The 21050-nt window shown below is 38.7% G+C and overlaps 1 protein-coding gene across 7 annotated transcripts in view; it reads left to right on the top strand.

Moving 5' to 3' along the window:
- Positions 1-21050, top strand: part of WDR7 (WD repeat domain 7) — a 231527-nt gene that overhangs the window by 186861 nt on the left and 23616 nt on the right. For all 7 annotated transcript variants that reach the window (XM_060761305.2, XM_060761309.2, XM_060761304.2 and 4 more), the window contains one exon: positions 3107-3206. In XM_060761305.2, coding sequence (XP_060617288.2) covers positions 3107-3206 — 100 coding nt within the window. The remainder of the gene's footprint in view (positions 1-3106; positions 3207-21050) is intronic.

Below are 21050 nucleotides of genomic sequence, written 5' to 3'. Positions count from 1 at the left end.
AATAGCAGTGAAGTGTTTTTGATCCTTAATGCTAGAAACTTTCCCTATACAATTTTGTTCTGAGCTGGGACATTGCACGAGAGCAGTATCCCAAAGCATGTGGCCCATCAAACCAAAGTTAGTCCATTAGCCAAATATGTCAAGTTATTCAGTACTTCTATCCATACCCTGTTCTGGCAGCCCCGGGCTAATATCAAAAGTCAGATATTTTTTTTGTTGCTCTTTATGTTATACAGTTATATGCTGTTCTTCTGTATAAATAATGCAAGGATAGTTTATGGGAACAATGAAGCAATAATGCATACACACACAAAATAAATCAAATTGTAGATACAGTAATTACTGCTTTCAAGATAGTCTCATAGAAAGTCTGTAAGAAATACTGTGCTGCTACAAAGGAGGAATTCGTCTCTTATCAACACAAAATCACTGAGTGGAAGTAGAGTTTTGCGGCAAAACCTCTTGGCCATCATTAATAAGCATTGCTTTATTTGCCGAGAGGACTTGCAGACAGGGTTCTGGGTTGCAAATTTAATACATCTGTGCAAAAAACTTACAACATAGATGCCAACTCTATTTTCCATTCCCCTTGCAAGCTATATTGATGGGTGGCAGACTGCATCTAGAATAGTAGGCCACAAGCTTTACGAGCCTGCACACAAAGCAAAACTGTATGTTTGTGAGAAGGAGACTTTGCTAATAGACAACCAGGGAATTTCGAAGAGAAGAAACTGTATATAAAATTAGATTTCAGAATAGTGTTGCCTGAAATTCTAACTGCTCTATTCCCACTCTGAACCACCCAGAACACCTGTTAGTCTCTCCTCATCTATTATTGTACATAAAACAAACTACAACAAAGGAAGAGCTTAGAGACCTTTTCATTTTGTTACCTGATTTTTGTTCAATCATATTAAATAATTCTGCACATCCTCCCGTGCCCTCGGGCTTCAAATTCCTTAGACTAAACCTTCTTGCACTTAGAATTATCTTTTCAGCATTGCACCATCTTTTATCCTCAGTGGTAAAAAAAAAAAAAAACCAACAGTATTTTCATTAAACCTGATAATTAAAAAATGCAGTGCATTCCTCTTTTATCATCATTTTCTTTTCTTTCTTTCTTTCTTTCTTTCTTTTTTGTAACTCAGGGGATGTTTAAAGATGTATGACATAACTACAGTTCGTATTTAGAATAAAGTGGATTGGGTCCAAAGCAATCCTATAGAAGCTTCATCTAAAGTAGGTCTAGGGAATTATTTTTGGTTGTGGAGACTTAATTTCAGTTTGGGAATATTCTTAATGTCTTGATTCAAGAACAGGCACCTATACAAAAGTCCTCTTAATGCTTGTTAGTATAATGTAACACTGAGCTTTGGACCTAAACTAGAAAAACCAGTGTTTAAATCCCTGAAAACTCAAGAAGTGTATTAGCTGATCATAAACCATCCGGTTTCTGAAAAGAATATATTATTTATTTATTTATTTATTTATTTATTTATTTATTTATTTGGGATATTTATATTCTGCATTTTTCACCCCAGAGGAGACTCAAGATGGCCTTACAGCAGGCAGCAATTTGATGCCATACACATATATATCAAATGAACTATTACAATTAAACCCAAACAATTAAAACCAGCATTACTAAAATCAACCATTAAAATCTTACAATAGTTGCAATTCAACCACCCCTTCAGCATGGCGGAAACACCAGATTTACTCATGTCTAATGAGCACCTTTTTTGGCCAGTTAAATTGCCAGATATGAGATGTTCATTAGATTTGATGGCGCATTAGAATCACACATATTACTCACCTGCGTGAAAAGGGCCCGAGGAATCTGGAAGCTGGACAATGAGATTGAAAGTGCTCATAGGTTGTTCCCGGTAGTGGCGGCAGTCTCGGGGCTCCGTGGCACTGAGAGGGAGGAGGAGAGCCTGGTTGGTCACCCAGTTGTTCCTGGCGCTTAGTCATGGATCTTCTTCTGGGGATCCCTCAGGGTCTCCTGCTCACCCCACCCCTGGCTGAGTCCCATGAGGTTCAGGCATAAAGGCTTTAACCCCCCCCCCCCTCATTTCTGAAGGCCTTATTAATGGGCCTCCAACTTCCCAACTTTCTTTTCACTCATGTTGCTTGCTTCCCTTACATACTGTGCCTGCACTGTTAGCCGCATTACATTTGAGGGCAAATCCAATTCTTTTGTGATTAGCACCTTCAAAAGTGAGGTACACACTAGATTTGATGGTGTGTCATACTCAAGTAAATACTGCATGTCAACCTACACAAGGACCATAGAATCATAGAGCTGAATGAACTAGATGTCCTCTCCTCACTTTACTGCAAAGCTCTAGCAGCCAGAAAAGAAGTGCCTAGCTTTGTCTCTATACCTAGATGCCTCTGTGGATCTCAGCACTGCTATAATGATTTTTGTAACTGGTTAACAGAGATTAGCCAGATGTTTCTGTGATCCTTCCTGCTTTCTTTGAATAGCTATGTGGGCATAGCAATGGGAGGAAGGCACTGCCCCCCCCCCCCCAAATGGCATTCATAAAGCAACTTGAATCCTATGCTGGGAGAAAGGTGGGAGATAAAATAAATATGTCTCAAACAGGATGCCTCCTAAGGTCATTGTGGCAGGGGGGGGGGGGGGTGACAAAAATGTATGCCACTGTCTTTAGCAGAAAGATCAATATTTTGAGGAAAAAATCCAGAAAATGAATGGGGAAAGAGGGTAGTATTTGAACCAGTATATACATGTAGATGCCATGAATTTTATCAAGTGAAAAATACTCTGTGAAATATTTGTAATTTTTTTCTTTGTTTGTTCCATCTGACTCATTTAAAGCAGCTTGAATTCTTGTGTAAGGATCCTGATTCATCTGCCAAGGGGCAGAGAAAATATCTGTTACCAAGGATGGCATGCCATGGCAGTGTCAATAGCTGCCTTGTGACCACAGCTGAAGTGATTTTCTGGGACCAGTTTGTAAAATAAAATGTTCAATCTAGCATTGCCATTAATTACCAGAATGCAGTAAAAAAATCAGTTTTATGTTACATGCAGTTCTGATTAAATCTCAGTTATTCCTCTCTCTAACGTTCATTTCAGGTTCTACATGGTCAGCTATTATGAGCGGAGTCACAGAATAGCGGTTGGATCTCGCCATGGTTCAGTGGCCCTCTACGACATCCGGACTGGAAAATGTCAGGTAAATAAATCATTGTGATATCCTCTCTGTAAACTGTGGAAGTTATTGAAAGAAAAGAGACTAGCTCTGCACCAGTTGACATGCTGAGTCGCTGGAACATTATGGATAATGCTAAAGGGGATCAATAGTTTAATGAAGGACTCGGTGTATATAGAGTCCTACTGTTTTCATTTGCTGTATCTGAACAGCAAGCAGGGGTGGGTTAATAGGTGTCCAGGAACATTGTAACTTCACTCAGGGTATCTTGAAGCCCATTTCAGTGCCAAGCTTATATTTCCGATAATAGCTCACTAGAGCTAGTTTTGGTAAGATCTCTTTTTTTCTAGATCCCTTTTTAGTATTCAAGCATTTGTTTAGCAGATATAGTAGGTAAAAGCAGCAGAAATAATCTTCACCAGAATGGAGTTAAGCTGCAATGATGAGTGCAATTACTAATACTTACTTCTGGGAACTATCCTCATAGTCAGGCACCACGTTTTCTCACTAATTTAGTTCAAAAATTGCAAAGATTTCTAACCTTAAGTGGTAGGTGCCCAGTGTTTTCATGTTGCCAGAAGCTAATGGTCAGAAGCTCCTCTGATGAAGGAAATGGCTATAACTGGCATGAAACAAATGCAGCCTCATATTTGGATATGGCCAGCGTTAAGTTCTAAATAATAAACTCCAGATCTTCAAATTAATTTCAAGAAATACCATTTGAGTATAAGGTAAAGGTCTAGTTTTGTCTGACTCTGGGGGATGGTGCTCATCTCCATTTCTAAGTCGAAGAGCCGGCATTGTCCGTAGACACCTTCAAGATAATGTGGCCAGCATGGCTGCATAGAGAACTGTTATCTTCTGCAGTAGCAATACCTATTGATCTATTCACATTTGCATGTTTTTGAACTGCTAGTTTGGCAGAAGCTGGGGCTAACAGCTGGAGTTCATCCCGCTCCCTGGATTTGAACTACCAACCTTTCAGTCAGCAAGTTCAGCAGCTCAGTGGTTTAACCCACTGCACTACCGGGGGGGGGGGGGGGGGGCTCAATTTGAGTATACATACTTCGTATTTTGAAATCCAAATATTAATCCTAGAATTGTTTGTGTTGTTGGTTCCATCACATTGTTTCCTAAAGCGAACCAATCATGAGGTTTTCATGGCAATATTTGTCCAGAGAGATTGTTGCCTTTGCCTTTAGACCCTTGATCAATGAAACTGAAACAATGAAAATTTTGTTTTACTAAATTTTAGCTGATTTTGTGAGGCCACTCTACAGGGTGTTCCTTGTATTTCCAACTAGCAATTAGATTTTACTATTAGATCTCACCATCCTTTTTATTAGGTTTAATAACGTATTAATCTCTTATCAGAAAATAAGTTATCCGATTGGTCTAACTCGAACTTAAATTTATTAAAGACTAGAGTTTTCAATTCTACCTGATGTTATATCAGAAAAGAAAATCATACACCGTTCCTAATGACTACTTCATTCTAATTTTGACGTATGCCTTCCTATTCCTTCTTCCAGAAGCGATATCAAAGAGATGTGTTTATTCTGGGTTTTTCCCCCCTTTCTAGTCTTCCATAATTTGCTAGTTAACATGTCTGGAGGGTAAACAGACTGATTTCTGTTTCACCACTAGTTCTGAGAGCATGGCTTCACATTATGGATTCCAAATTGTGCTTTTACAAATGTGTCTGCGAGTCTAAAGTAGCTAACAAAGGTCAGAGGTGTTGATGGACAGGCTAGGCAAGTGCTCACAGCTACTTCTCTGTATGACTGGCTGAATCTGCAATGAAAATCTTCCCTCTGGCTTGGTTTGCCCTTGATTTAGTAGGCATGCTGGAGTATCTTATCTTCCTGACTTTCCTGCCTCCCCACCCTTTTCTCCCAACAACGTTTTAGGATACGTTCTCTGAATTGATAACAGCCAGTTTGATTTGGGGAGGGGGGCAGGATAACTGACTTGTATTTATACACATTAGTTCAAATTGTTTTGTTCTTTGCTGTTTAAAGTGGTCTTTTCTCTTGAGTTAGTGCAGTTAAAACTAGTTCTGGTAGGTAACTTGTTTTATTAATTATGTCAGCCAGTCTGGTTAGCTTGAAAAGATACAAGTTTGGTCAGAAAAAGTAGCTTTCATTTCCAGTGTTCTCATGTATAGGCAATTGAATGATTGTTTTGCTCATTTATAAATACTTTCTTTCCCATCTTGAATTGCTATCTGTATGGAATGTATTCTGTGTTTCCACACTGAATATTCACTGAAAAGAGATTATATTGTTTGAATTCTCTGTGCACTATACCAGTGCAATCAGGGGCAGCTCAATTCATTACGCAAAGTAAGCATTTGCAGTATAGTTGATTTTGCCCAGGGGCGCTGTTTAGGCGCTCTTGGGGGAAAATAGACCTTGACGTATGTGTGTTGTAGTTACTGGGATGTATAGTTCACCTACAATCAAATAGCATTCTGAACTCCACCAATGATGGAATTGAACCAGATATGGCACACAGAACTCCCACGACGAACAGAAAAAATATATCAGTGATTGGTTTTGTGTTTTTTTTTTGGGGGGGGGGGCAAAATACTGCTTGCTTACCATTGAAAATTACCTAGGGCCGCCTCTGAGTGCAAAAATAAAATAGTAACCGATGTGTCTCAATGAATCCAATTGAAATTGGCCTCTTTTCTGTTGCTTAAAATTGTTCAGAATGAAAAAGGTATCACTTGTGCATATACACAATGAATTACCAGCTTCTACAGAAATCGCCATAATGTGGTTGTCAGCTCTTACCATAAATCTCTTTTCAGTGACTACAGACCATAGAGTTGAGATATCAACAAATGGGTAAAAAGTGCAAAAAACTATATAGTGATGAATTGAAAGAGATAAAGGTAAAAAGAAAAGGATATCAAATTGTTCCTAGTTTTTAAAGAAGTATCCATGTTAGTCTCTTACAGCATTAAAAAGAGAAAGAAAAGGGAAGAAAACAAGGAATTTAAGACTAACTGGTTTTTAGAGAAAGGAAACAATCTGGGACATCTAATCACCTCTCAACAAAAAATTGCCCCAGGCACTAACAAGCCACACCAAACAACAGCCAGGCCATCAAATGCTAATCAAGGTGGTCAGTTGAAACATTCACACCTAGCTCCAGCAGACAAGAGTCCTTTGTCTCACCCTGGTCATTCCACATATATATAAACTCTTTTTCCTAGTTCCAACAGACCTCACTACCTCCTAGGATGCTTGCCATAGATGCAGGCGAAACGTCAGGAGAGAATGTCTCTAGAACATGGCCATATAGCATGAAAAAAAAACCTACAACAACCCACTAACTGATTTTTATTTCAGCATGAGCTTTCATGGATATAAATCTACTTCTTCAGATGCAGTACAGAGTGATATTAAGTATAAAGCATACTTATACAGTTGTGGGACCATGATAGAATGCAATGTGATCTAAAAATAATCTAATCATGTCCCTTGCCTAATTTGTTGCCAAAAATTTGTTGCCTTACCGTTGCTCTTGTTACCAAGTATACTTGTTCACATATACAGAGAAACTGATTTGTGAACCCTATGAATCTGGAAATATAAGGATGTTTTGCATAAGCATAGTGGTGACTGATTAGTATATGAACTTGTGCTTGTGCTATCTTTCATGGTTCAGTGTATTTCCATCCCAAGTGCTGAGACATGGCTTGTACTTGTACAGGTGGTCCTCTGATGACCAGGACAGATTTTTTTTGCACTCAAAGTGTGATTAAGTTCTGCAAAATCCTCAATGGGTATTTCACTGTGAGTAAAGAATTCAATGAAGGGGTGCAAGCAGTAGAGTATTATTGATTCTGAAAATGTGAAGAATAGAGATTCTCACAGGTATTGTGAAGAACAGTCTGTAAGGCAAGCAAAGTACTGGTAGATTTTGGAGCCACATGAGGGAATGTTTGTCTACATTGGGTCCCTCCAGCAAAAGATGCACTGAGTGTCATGCCACAAGGGCATTTACAAAGTTCAAGTGGGAAAACAATGGGGCATCAACTTTGGACAGACTCAGGATGGAAGAAATCAATAGCTGGACTCTGTGGGGGGAAACTGAAGAATGAAATTAAACCCACTTGTCTGAATTAAAGCTAATTAAGTACTGCAAAAGCCATGCATCTAAGAGGCTGTTAGGTAGAGGTGACTAGTTTGTCTATCCTGAAATGAGGATGCTACAGGTTTGAATAGTGTTGGAAATTAATTGCTTGATGTGGATGGCAAACTGGCTGGTGGGACAGTATTTGCATCTACAAGTTCCAGATAGATTATATTGCAGAAGAGCAACATCTTAATTCAGTTACAATTATAAAAAAGCCTGCCATCAACACAATCTTTTTGATCCCAGCTGTGATGAGACACTTGACCCAGCAGATTTCACAGAATTACACAAGGCCTTAAAATGATACCAACACACACAAATAGACTCTCAAATTTGCATATGTCCAAAAAGCCATTGCAGCAGAATGTCTTGATTGCATTTAAAAATTACAGATCGGTAAGGAGAAGGTGAAATTTGCAGCAACTCCATGTGGCTAAAGTAAGATTTTTTGGTAAACAACATTTTCTTCACTTCATGTTTTGGCTGCTGGAAATGATAATTTCATTATGAAATTACTGTTTATTCACCCTGGAAGGAAAGACTTACCCTTTCTGTAAATAAAATTGAATTTCTAGTGGGAGTTCTAATTGTTTCCAAGTTTTTTGGTCGTGTCAGGAGCGATTTGAGAAACTGTAAGTCGCTTCTGGTGTGAGAGAATTGGCCATCTGGAAGGACATTGCCCAGAGGACACCCGGATGTTGTGATGTTTTAAAATCCTTGTGGGAGGCTTCTCTCATGTCCCCGCACGAGGAGCTGGAGCTGATAGAGGGAACTCATCCACGCTCTCCCCCGGATTTGAACCTGCGACCTGTCGGTCTTCAGTCCTGCCGGCACAGGGGTTCCACCCACTGCGCCACCGGGGGCTCCTGTTTCCAAGTTGACAAATGATTTCAATATATATATATATCAATCATAATCTCCAGCAAAGGATCACCGCCTTGTTGTGGCGCTGGAGCTTGAGCACCTCAATGAGTAGAGACATCACACTGGCAACAAAGATCCGCCTAGTCAAAGCCATGGTATTCCCTGTAGTAACCTACGGATGTGAGAGCTGGACCTTAGGGAAGGCTGAGCGAAGGAAGATCGATGCTTTTGAGCTGTGGTGCTGGAAGAAAGTGCTGAGAGTGCCTTGGACTGCGAGAAGATCCAACCAGTCCATCCTCCAGGAAATAAAGCCCGACTGCTCATTGGAGGGAAGGATACTAGAGACAAAGTTGAAGTACTTTGGCCACATCATGAGGAGACAGCAAAGCCTAGAGAAGACAATTATGCTGGGGAAAGTGGAAGGCAAAAGGAAGAGGGGCCGACCAAGGACAAGATGGATGGATGGCATCTTTGAAGTGACTGGACTGACCTTGAAGGAGCTGGGGGTGGTGACGGCCGACAGGGAGCTCTGGCGTGGACTGGTCCATGAGGTCACGAAGAGTCGGAGACGACTGAACGAATGAACAACAACAACATCATTCATAATTCAGTCAGTTGGCAATTGTAGTAACATGTTTGCTAACTTGTTAGCTATTGTTGTTTGGAAACATATAAGGCTACTCTTGTTCTTGCACTAATTTTTGAAGTGTTCACACTTCCAATGGTCATATTTAGATATATATATATATATATATATATATATATATATATATATATATTTGCTCCTAACTTCAGTGGCTATCATTTTTATAATTCTTTAAAATGTTTAAACACCAGGTTGGTGCAATTATCTGCCTTGCAGATAGAGAGATCAGTCTACAGTGATGTAGATTTGCCTTTGACATGCATGGCAAGTTTGGAAGACCCTACTCTTAAAAATGAAAGGTTCCAGAATATCATAGCCTGGGAACTAGTCTATTAGCTAAAGGAAGAAAATAAGTGCAGCTGCAAACGGGAGCGCCAGCTATTGGCATCTTAGCTTAGAATATGAATACTTTGGCAATAACTGTGATGGCTCCATCTGTCTCTCTGCTGTCCTTCTACAAACTGTCATGTATATTTCCCCTCCTTTCTCCAGAGTAAATGCACTGCCTGATTTATGAGAAAGGGTTGCCCCTTTTTGCTGATGAATTACTTGGTATTTTTTGCTGGAATCTTATGAATATAGAATGAATGGAGCCTGGAACTGAGTCAGGACATACCAAATAGTTTATGAGCACAGGAATGGTGAACAGTTTGCCCATGAATAGTTTAATACATTTAACCAAGAGCAAAGTCCCAACATGGTGCCTCATATGGAGGGGAAGTAAAAATGATTTTCTTTGTCCTGGATTAATGTCTGCATTTGTCCTCTTCTGGTAGCAGATATGAGGCAGTTCATCTGAGCAGATTAAATACTGGCAATTCTTTGACTTTTCCTCCATTCGGAAGATACCTATCAATAACAATGAGCTGCCAAGCAAGGACTTGAATTGGTCAGTGAGAAACAGAATGTGCTCATTTTACCAATATTTTATTATACCTTTCTTTTAAAGCAAAAATCAAGTTAGTTTTGCAAAAGAGGTTTCACAGCTGCTCCCCTAATTAAAATTCTCAGTAGCTATAGACTAAAGTAGTACTTGAAAACAAGTCACCAAGTGACTTCAGGGCGTTTTGCCTGAAAACCCAATAAATCTAGCACAGTACATGTTTTCCATTTCTCTTCTTCCTCCCTCTCCCTCATCTTCAACAAGAGAAAAAAAACTTTGTGAAATCGGAATATAAATTCTCCTTACCAAGAGTATTTGATGACACATTGATCATGGCTTTATTTCAGAATTCAGGTAAAATGAACTGGTGTGCTGGCATTAGCAAATGTCATCTTTGAGCATCTTCCAAGGCCCTAAAGGGACTCACAGCTAAGGCTACTCTGAATTCAGTTTTTATTTTGGTTTATCCTGCTGAGCATTACCAAATGATATTGATAGGGTGCCCAATTGTGTAAAGGCTAGCTAGACACCTGTCCAGATCATTGACCAGGATCCCCTCAAACCTGGAAACAGCCCTGAATAGGCATCACTGTTAATTAGAATTCTTGGCCTAGTGAATCAATGATCCAACTTTATTTAGGGAATGAAATGCATTTCTATGTCCCAACTGACAGATCAGACTCTGGAGAGAATAGAAGCCTCGAGCCAAAAACTCTTGTATTCTAGTATAGTTGGCAAAGGTTACCAAGTCACTATTGCGAAGCGCATGTGATGGGAAAATTTCATTAAGCAAACAAATTAGATAGAAATTAAAACTACTTCTTCTTCAGTTGGTCATGCAGCCTCTTGTAAGGTCAACAACTATTCTACAGCCCTTGCTACACAATCCATTCCCCAGTTTGTTGGCATCTTTTGGGAAATTCTTCCAGAGCATTTTTGAATTCACAAATGCAAAGCCATTTTAAGTTCTCTTTCAGGGCTTACTCCTATCTTAAGTTATCACAGTCTCAGCTTTAGATATGTAGAAGAAGTTCATTGATGAAAAATGGGAAATCAACAATAATCACTGTGGGTATAAAAATCATGCCATTTAATACAATGGAGCCACAGTGGTGCAATGGGTTAAGCCCTTATGTCGGCTGAACTGCTGACCTGAAGGTCAATGATTTGAATCTGTGAGATGGAGTGAGCTCCCATCTGTCAGCTCCAGCTTCCCATGCAGGGACATGAGAGAAGCCTCCCACTGGATGGTGACACATTCAGGCATCCCCTGGGCAACGTCTCTGCAGATGGCCAATTCTCTCACACCAGAAATGACTTGCAGTTTCTCAAGTCGCTTCTGACAATATAAAAAAATACAATCATTTGATTTAATTAATTAAATTTATTTGTGTGTGTGAATATCTGCACCTATGTTGGAGGAATTATAAGAAAGTCTTTTTTTGTAAAAGTTAAGGGGGCAAATATTTTCCCTTCTTGTTTCATGCTGTATTTGGTATATAATTTAATATATTTTTTCAGTGGTATATAGTAAAAACAGTTTGTAATAATCATTAGTTTCAGTTTATGCTCACAATTCTTCATATACACTTACACCATGCATGCATCACTTTTCCTATCAATTTTTCATGCTCAGTCATCTAAATCATATCAGGCAGTAAACTGACAATATTTGTATGTGTGTTTAATTATTCACATTGCCTTGGGTTTGTTTTGTCGTTTTCATGTTCTGTGTTTTGTACATATTTTCAAAAATGTAGTGAAGTTTCCAGGTTATGAAGAAACAGGGTGTAGCAAACATGATTTTGTCATGTGAATAAAAAAGAAAATAGCTTCTCTGTGTTAAATCTTTTACAAAATGGTTAGTTGTTTATGTGTGCGTCTTTTCTCTTCTAGTACATTTTAATCAGATGGTAAACATGAGCTCATAGGATCTTAGTGAAATTTTCGCTGGTGATTAATGCCTTGATAGAAGAGGAGAATTGCCTTTACCTTAAAAATAATACATCAATGTTTATTTCCGACATTCTTTTTACTAAATAGATTTGAAAAATTAGCTGTAAATATTCTAAAAGTCATTAATTAATGTTGTTTGCCGAATATTGCTTCTGGCAAAAATCATCTGTAATACAATATTGTCATTTCTTTTTAGCTTGTACTATACAAGTAAATCTATTAATATCAAGCTCTTGTTCCGGATTTAATTTAGAAGCAGTTGATTGCCAGAAGTTACGTTCTAAATTTGCAGCTGCAGAGCTCACAAATTTCAGTCATTCTGATTATCTGTTTAAATCTGGAGATCTAGAAAGGTGAGGGAGGCAGTCTGCAGATAATCTCTCTCTGCATTCCTGTTGGTATTGCACGATAAGTATTCAGACTACATAGCATTTCCCGTCTTACAGTCATCACTCACTGTTTAGATCTGTTTTCATCAGACTTTCTTCTCCTACGTTCCATACTTTAGTTTTTCCTTTGTTGCTACAGGTACAGGGTGTATGAAATGCTTTTAATAGTGGTTATTTTTATTTCACTGTTGCCTTGTGCTTGCTGCAGATGAAGTTAGAATTCATTTCATTTTAGGGTGTTTTCCTGTAGTGGTGGGTAGTGTATTGTGGGAAGTGGAACAAGGCAGTGTCCTTCCCATGGCTGTATTGATTTGCCCTTCAGCTGTTTGCAGTGCATAGAGAACCTAAGGCCTTGTTGTTGATTATCTACACAATGTCTCTGTGAACATTATTGACCCATTGCTGCTTACTGCCTGTGGCTCTTGATTTTTCACACCGTCTCCATGACACTCATAATAAAACATACTATCTTATTGCTACTCAGCTCTGGAAAGCAACTGATGTAGCTTTAGTTCAACTGCTGCATTTCTGGATAACATTTATTATATGTCGGACAGAGACCTATAGGTACTTCGGGGCTTTGTGCATTGTGCTGGTTTTGAGCAGATTTCCGCAATTAAGAACCAAGCATTTTGGTTTTTCTGTGGAGGAAAGCTTACAAATAGTTCTGCTATAAATGAAAATGAACAAGGTGGTTAGTGCAACTGATTTCACAATATTGTTAAATCAACAGGCACTTCTTGAGACATATAAAAGCATTGTCCTAGCTTGGCATTATTTTTAAAATGATAGCCCTTTCGGTGGCAGCTATGAGGAGTTTCATGTTTTGTCCTTTGCTAATTGGCTGTCAGACTCTGCCTTTAGAAGAAGAAAAAAAGAGGACTTGCCCTCTACTTTATTAAGTAATTTGTGTCTAAAGACAATTAACCTGCCATCCTTGCTCTTTAAACAGAAATGATCCCCGGAGGCTTATAGGAATACTTTAGGAATACGTTAGGAGCGCTTTAAGGATTTTAAACTGTATTTAAGAATTCAGTGAGAGCTGGTTTGTGATGCACACTGCTGCAAGAAAAGTATACTAACCTATTCCTGCCTTGAGATTACCACTCCTTCCATTAAGAAGTTAATTGTTTACAAGTAGATCAATGTGATAGAGTTTGAGTTATTCCCATATTTATTGATGATATAGTAGAAAGCCAAACTAGACCTAGAGAACTCGCCTTTCATATAATATTAATCTAATAGACACTTTCTAGATAAAAAAAGTTTTAAATGACAACTTTGATATATTACTTAATTTTTCTGCATTTTAGTGAAGATAAGAAAAAACTCACACCCTCCTTCTGTAAATGTGTAGCATGCTTATGGAATACATTGGCAATCTTTTGAAACATTGCTCAGGTTTGATGCACTCAAAATAACCTTCACAAGTAGAAATAGGAAGTTGGAAAATTATAAATATGGACATATTATAAATATGGACATCTGATATATGACACGCTACGTTTAACTATTTATTGGGAGCACATATAATGGTAAAGCTAAAGGTTTCCCCTTCACATTAAGTCTAGTTGTGTCTGACTCTGGGCGTGTGTGTGTGCTCATTTCCATTTCTAAGCCGAAGAGCCTGCATTGTCCATAGCCACTTCCAAGGTCATGTGGCCAGCATGACAGCATGGAGCATTGTTACCTTCCCACCGAAGCAGTATCTATTGATCTCACATTTGCATGTTTTCAAACTTCTAGGTTGGAAGAAGCTGGGGCTAACAGTGGGAGCTCACCCCGATCCTTGAATTTGAACTGTAGATCTTTTGTTCAGCAAGTTTAGCAGCTCAGTGGTTTAACCCGCTGCACCACCGGGTGCTCCTCATATATATATATGAGCACATATAGTTTTGTCAAATCTCTAGTAATGGACTATACATTGATATGCCTATTTAGTAATGTATATCAGGAAAACATGGTTAGAAGTGACTATATTAGTGCTTGCTTGAACTAATAGTGGTTAACATTAACAGAGATGCAGATCTAATGTTGTGCCATGATTATATTTAAAACTAAAAATGGAGGAGCAATCTGTGCACAAGAGTGGATGGCGGAGTGCAAGAGTTTGTGGTGGGTTCCTGATGGGTTAACCATGTCATAGCATAAAATTGTTTAGTATTTTATTGTTCCAATTTGAGTCAAGAATTCTGAGGTGTCCTCACTGTTTACATTATGTTGTTTCACATATTGCTGGGCGGGATGTGATCAGGAAGAGAATTAGAAGTCTTAATAATAACACTTTAATAATAACACTTTATTTGTACCCCGCTACCATCTCCCCAAGGGACTCAGTGCGGCTTACATGAGGTCGAGCCCAAATACAACAATAGAAGCAAAACAACAACAGTACAAGCAATTAAAATAAAACATAGACAATAAAATATATACCATTATCAATAAGACAACACACAATTAAAAACAGTGGGAAGGCCAAATGTAAAGTTAAAATGGAAATAATGCTGGGACATGGACGAAAGGTAATAATGGCGTTTGTGGAAGGGCATACAAGCAGATCTAAAAAGTGTAAAGTCTTTGGAGGACAAAGTGCTATGGGATCATTATTCCAGGAAGGCACACTGGAACAACCACGTCTTTAAGCTCCTCCTAAAGACTGCCAAGGTTGGGGCCTGTCTGATGTCTTTAGGGAGTGAGTTCCAGAGTCAAGGGGCCACCACCAAAAAGGCCCTCTCTCTCGTCCCCACCAACCCCGCCTGCGATGCTGGTGGGATCAAGAGCAGGGCCTCCCCAGATTATTGAAGGGATCATGTGGGTTCATATACAGAGATGCGGTCACGCAGGTAGGCAGGTCCCAAACTGTTCAGGGCTTTGTAGGTAAGAACCTGCACCTTGAATTGGGTCTGGAAAATGAATGGCAGCCAGTGGAGCTCCTTGAACAGGAGGGTTGACCGCTCCCTGTAAGGCACCCCAATTAGCAACCTGGCCGCCGCCCGTTGGATCATCTGAAATTTCCGGGCCATTTTCAAGGGCAGCTCCACGTAGAGTGCATTGCAGTAATCCAGTCTAGAGGTGACCAAGGTGTGGACCACCTTGGCCAGGTCTTAATGCACTATTACCTTCTCTTCTGAATTTGTAGCTTGTTTAGGAACCCAATGAGCTCAAATACAAACCTTATAAACAAAAACTATAAGCAGACCAGTACAGTAAATATAGTAACTTGACTTTGTTAGTGTTTATACTTCCCGTGTTAAAATCTGCCTACTTCTATTATTTCCCTGCATGTTTCAAAGAATTTATTTGAGATATTTTAAGTTTCAAGTCTTGTTAAGGGATGAATAATACACATTTTGAATTCATGTGAACCAAAAATGCATACTGCTACGTATTGTCAAGTCATAACAAGCATCCTGGATTCTCCTAATAATGGTGTCTGCAATGATTTTCGCAATCACACTGTCTTGTATTGACCCTGCAGTGCAGTCAAATATTCTTTTAATGTTCACGCAAATAGTTGCAATGCTCCTCACAGTATGTTCATGAAGCTGTCCCTTGTCCTTCCTGAACAGAGGATGTTATCTGGAAAGAAGGTGGCATACTGCTTCAGTCTTATTTTAAATGACCAAATCTCAGTTTATGTGTATGCTGGGCTGCTTCTTCTGAGTCATAGTTATCAGGTATTGTAAAGGTTAAACCTTATCATCTGCACGCACACACACACAAAAAAAGGTTGAGGTTTCATCAAAAACTTCCATCCTCACAACCTGTCGGCCACAATTTGATGATTATTATTGATTATTTCACAGCCTTTCACTCACTCTCTGCCACTGCGGCCCGCCTTGATATACAGATAGGGCTGCAGTCCAGCTAAAATAAGACTCCATCTTGATAATGGACTGAGATGAGATATTGTTGTTTGATAAAGATAATTGATGTTTCGCTGTGAATTGGAAAGCAGTTCCGAGTGGAGCAGACCCATGAGCGTGTTCCATCTGCAAATAGGGCAAGTGTTTACAGAATAGAACAAAAGACCTGGACTTCGACAGAGCATGTTCCGTGTGCTTAAAAGCATTTGCTTGTTTTTCAGTCTCTAACTGCATTTTTGATGCCAGCTACATAAAAAGGGTGTGCCTGATCTTATTCCTAAACATTCTTCCTTTGTATGCCACACGATTAAATGCTGGATTATGAGGATTTAGCCCTTAGCCGAAGAGGTTGCCTTCTGGTGCGAGCGGAATATAATGTTTTCTTAGATTTTTTTTTTCATAAAGTCATTGACAGAGCTACCGATTAAGTGTGGGAATTTCCACTCCACGTATCAGCTGATGCATTCTTGTGTAGCACGTAATTACTGTTAAGTGATTATATGCCTTTTGTTGACCATGTCTGTTTCAGCTGCTAGATTTAAGTTGATTAAGGTATCGCACATCTTAGGTGCTGTTCATCCGATATTTTTTTCCCAGTCTTGTTATCACCTTCATAACCCCTAATTAAGCAATAAGGCTTGACAGGGAGTAGGGTTATCATCAGATAATGACACCCCAAGTGTGTTAGGAGGCAGAAGGTTCAGCTGAGTGTGTTTAATCCTCCAGGGGTGTGATTATCTCATGATAAACATACAGCATCACAGCTCATTGATATTATTGCAGTGTGCTTGCGCAACTCAGGTTGGCATGGACTCACAACGTTTCCTCCATCTTTTTAATCTTTTTCTTGGGTGTGGAGATATGAAAATGGTAAAGAATCTGTCGTCCTGGAAGTGTACATTGCGAGAAGCCATTTTTGTATTAAATTTTGAAATGAAATGAAATTCAAGAGCAAAACAGAAAATGCACTTTAGCTATAGGTTGAATGGACATATGAAAGTCTGAAAAAATGAATACCATAAAAAGCAATGAAATGTGCCTTGTTCACTGTCAGAAATCAACTACTTATCATAATATAAGGAAAGGGAAATAATAGTGAAAGGACAAATACCTTTTAATATCATGCTTAGCAGTATATGGTACCATGCAATATCAAAAACTTCTGTAAAATCTTTTTAAAAACTGTTTCTATGGATTACTCTGTGACCAGGATTGCCACTGGAATTCAAATGAATATTTTGATTTTAAAAATGGAATTTGATTATATTTTATGTTTGTATTATGTGTGGTGACTTATAAGAATATACAAATCTACACATACCTGATCTTCAGACAAAGATTTTTAAAAATTCACTAAAATGCTTTGAATTGCAAGAATGCAAAAATTACAAGTACATTATTTGTTCAGTTCTATCATACACTTGTCTTAAAATTAGTCTTACTTCCATGATTGCTCTGCTTTGTTTGCGCTATTTGGTATTAAACTGAAGAACCTGCTCAGACATTTCTTCCATATCTAAAAAATGACTGAAAGTACGCAGTTCTGGGTACTTACACTGAACAAAACCAGGTGAGGCTAACAGCAACTACTGTCTTCAATCTTGAGAGCTGTCAATATAGAGAATACTGCACTAAGTAGACCTGTGGCTATAGTTGTGAAGAGCATTTTCCTCTTTGCAACTAGTGCAGTCAGTGTGGGATTTATATTTCCAAAAGAGAAACCTTGTTCAACTTTGGTGTTTCCCTTATCAATGGTGTTTCCCTTATGACTAGCTGCTTTAGATATGGTTTTGTGTAGACCTGTGTAGACATGCCAAAAGCGCTGATTGAGCTTTGAATATATTCAGCTCTTGCAATATACCTATTTACCACATGGGTTCAAGATCATTTAATGCAAGATACAAACATTGATAAGGGATGGGGTTTTTTTCCCCTTCAATGAAACCATTCACCTTTTCCCGGATAGTTTGAATCCCATTTTGTCCAGGATCTAAGATCATAAATTCTGAATGATATGTATGACAACTTAGTTTAATTGGAATAAAGCTACTCATTGTAACTATCTGAGCAATTGCAGTATAATTTATCCCTGACTAGGTAAATTACCTGTCTTCTTCTTTTCCATCATGACTACTCACATCCTGCCAAAAGCGCCCTGTTAGGCCGTTGTCTGATGTTTTATATGCCTTTCTAAGGGAGAGCATGGTCCTATCTGTCTTTAAAGTGGTGTGGTTTGTATCCTCTTTTTAACTTTAAAACTCAAAATTAATCAATGAACACCCAAAAATCTGTGTCCAGTCTTTTTTTTATGAGAGAAGACAGAACAGCTTCCCACACAGAAGAGCACCTCACTGTACCATTTTGGAATATGCTTTCTCTTGAGTTTGTGGTATTTGTCCTCTATGAAAACACAATAGAAAAGTGACATAGAAATATTATTAAACTATTAGACTGTTGAATAAATATACATTTAGGGGTAAATTTGTAAAAATAATAAAAATCTAGTCTTGTTGAACATATGTACTGTTAGGAATTGGCCTTAAAGTATAAAATCCAGCAAAAAAAAAAAAACGCTATGGATCAAGTTCAAGAAGGAATACTGACAAGGTGGAACGTGTCCACAGAAAGATGACCAAACTGGTCAAAGGTCTGGAAACCAAGTCCAAAGAGAAGAGGCTTGGGGAGCTATGTATGTTTAGCTTAGAGAAGAGAAAGTTGAGGGGAGATAGGATAGCTATATTTAAACATTTGAAAGGAAGCTTGTTTTCTGTTACTCTAGAGCAGGGGGTCCCCAAACTAAGGCCCGCAGGACCAGACGTGGCCCTCCAAGGTCATTTACCCAGCCCAAACTTTAGACCAGCGGTCCTCAGACATTTTAAGCAGAGGGCCAGTTTACGGACCCTCAGACAGTTGGGGAGGGACGGACTATAGTTTGAAAAAAACAAACGAATTCATATGCACACTTTTGTTCTTATTTGTAGAACAAAAATCCATGAAAGAACAAAAGAATATTTAAAAAGAAGAACAATTTTAACCAACATAAACGTACCAGTATTTTAATGGGAAGCATGAGCCTGCTTTTGGCTGATGAAATACTTAAGTTATTTACGCTCATTGTTATTGTGTGCCTTCAAGTCGTTTCAGAGTGGGGGCCGTGTTTAGAGTGGGGGACATGTAAATAACTTTGGAGGGCCACATCCGCCCTATGGGCCTTAGTTTGAGGACCCCTGTTTTAGACTTAGGGTCACCTTAAGTCTGAAACATCTTGAAGACACACAACAACAACAATCCTGATTATCTTGACTATCTCATCATCCAAAAGCAGGCCCACATCTCCTATTGAAATACTGGTAAGTTTTTGTTGGTTAAAATTGTTCTTCAATTTAAATATTTATTGTTCTTGCATGGGTTTTTTTTTTTTTTTTTTGGCACTACAAAAAGACATGTGCAGTATGGGTAGGGTTCATTCGTGTTTTTTTTCAAACTCTAGTTCCCTGTCCCATTCTTCTCCACCCACCCCCCCACAATAGTCTGAGCTACCATGAACTTGGAAGACACACAACGACAAGACCCTCTGCTTTAAAAAAATGCAGACCCCTACTCTAGAGACTAGGGCACAGAGAGATTGATTCAAATTACAGGAAAATAAAAACCGTCTCAACATTAGGAAATATTTCCTGATGGTAAGAACTGTTTAGCAGTGGAATGTGCTCCTGGTAGCATGATGGAGTCTCCTTCTCTGGAGGTTTTAAATGGATTGCCATCTCTTGGGAGTGATTTGGTTAAGTGTTCCTTTGTGTGTTCCTCCATAGTAGGGGATTCAACTGGATGGCCCTTGTATCTCTGCAGTTCTGTGATTCAGTAATTCTTGTTCCTTGCTTACTTAGGTTACCTGAAGATATGCTGGTACTTTCTGCATTTAACATGCAAATTCTGTATGCTAAGTATCACAGTTGTTATTGTGTAGTAACCATTATTTCTTTTAATGCAATTGACTTCAAAATGCATGAGATGTATATAAAATAATTATTTCTTCTAGTGGAGAACGGGGGTTTTCCCTCCTGTGTGCTTTCATTCCCTTTTTAATTTAGAGGTTGAAATATCTAGATGGTGGGTGGGTGGTTTCTTCACTCCTCTTTTCCTTTCTCCTCTGCTTTATCTAGTTCATTTGAGGTTTTGCCTTTTTGGGCTATCTTTTATGGATTGTAAAAATGCCTTGGGACACGTTACTGTACGTGAACTGTGCAACACAAGAGCAGATTGCATGGTATTGACCGACAATGAGAGAACGTGGATGTGCCTTATGACACAGCTGTTAAGAGAGGATGGCAGTATAAACAATCTGAGGTTGGTGATGTGTGATCACATCAATTTGAGAATGATTAGAGAGTTTCGGGTATATATTTTTAAAAGCATAGCAACAACCTAATTTCCCCCCTGAAGTTTGCAAGAGCAAAGTCAGTCTGAATGTCCTTTACAAAGAGTCGTATTTAGGATTTCAAGAGTAAAGGGCACCCAAAAAGAAAGCTAGTAACAATTATCTGTAACTGATTACTAGTTACAATTGTAAAAATATAGTATATTGTGTCTCGTGTGTGTAGAATGTTATCAAACACGTACACAGAGCTTTTAAAAAAAATAGTTGCAATGATTAAACCATAACAAACTGAAAAGACAAGCTTCAGACAAGAAAATGATTTTTAAAAGGGAGAGCTACAAATATCATTCTAGCTTAAAACTTAATGTCAGTATTTACTGTACTCGTTTTCCAGCCACATAGTGGCATCTGTCCCCATGGAGATCATTAGATGTTGGATAGCACCTTTCTGTTGGACCCCAAACACCTTATTGCCTTCTAGTTCTGTCATATCTGGCTTTCCTGGTACTCAAAGCAGTCTGGAGTCCAATTCTGTAAACTTTATAGTGCAGAGAACCTCTGAGGATATCCTGTTTTAACATCTTCCAAATTATGCAGTGGGGAATATAAAAACCCCATGACTTTTGGAAAGAGTCCAGTTTCACAATACTTTTTTCCTGACAATGGTCATCACATTGAAGAAGGTCATATGTAATGCTACTGGATAATAATATTGTAGGGACACTCTCTTTTGTATT

Source organism: Anolis sagrei, chromosome 2 (genome assembly GCF_037176765.1).
Source record: "Anolis sagrei isolate rAnoSag1 chromosome 2, rAnoSag1.mat, whole genome shotgun sequence".
NCBI classification, from domain to species: Eukaryota; Metazoa; Chordata; class Lepidosauria; order Squamata; family Dactyloidae; genus Anolis; species Anolis sagrei.
Note: the sequence above shows the minus strand (reverse complement) of the source record. Positions and strands in the feature narration are given on the sequence as shown.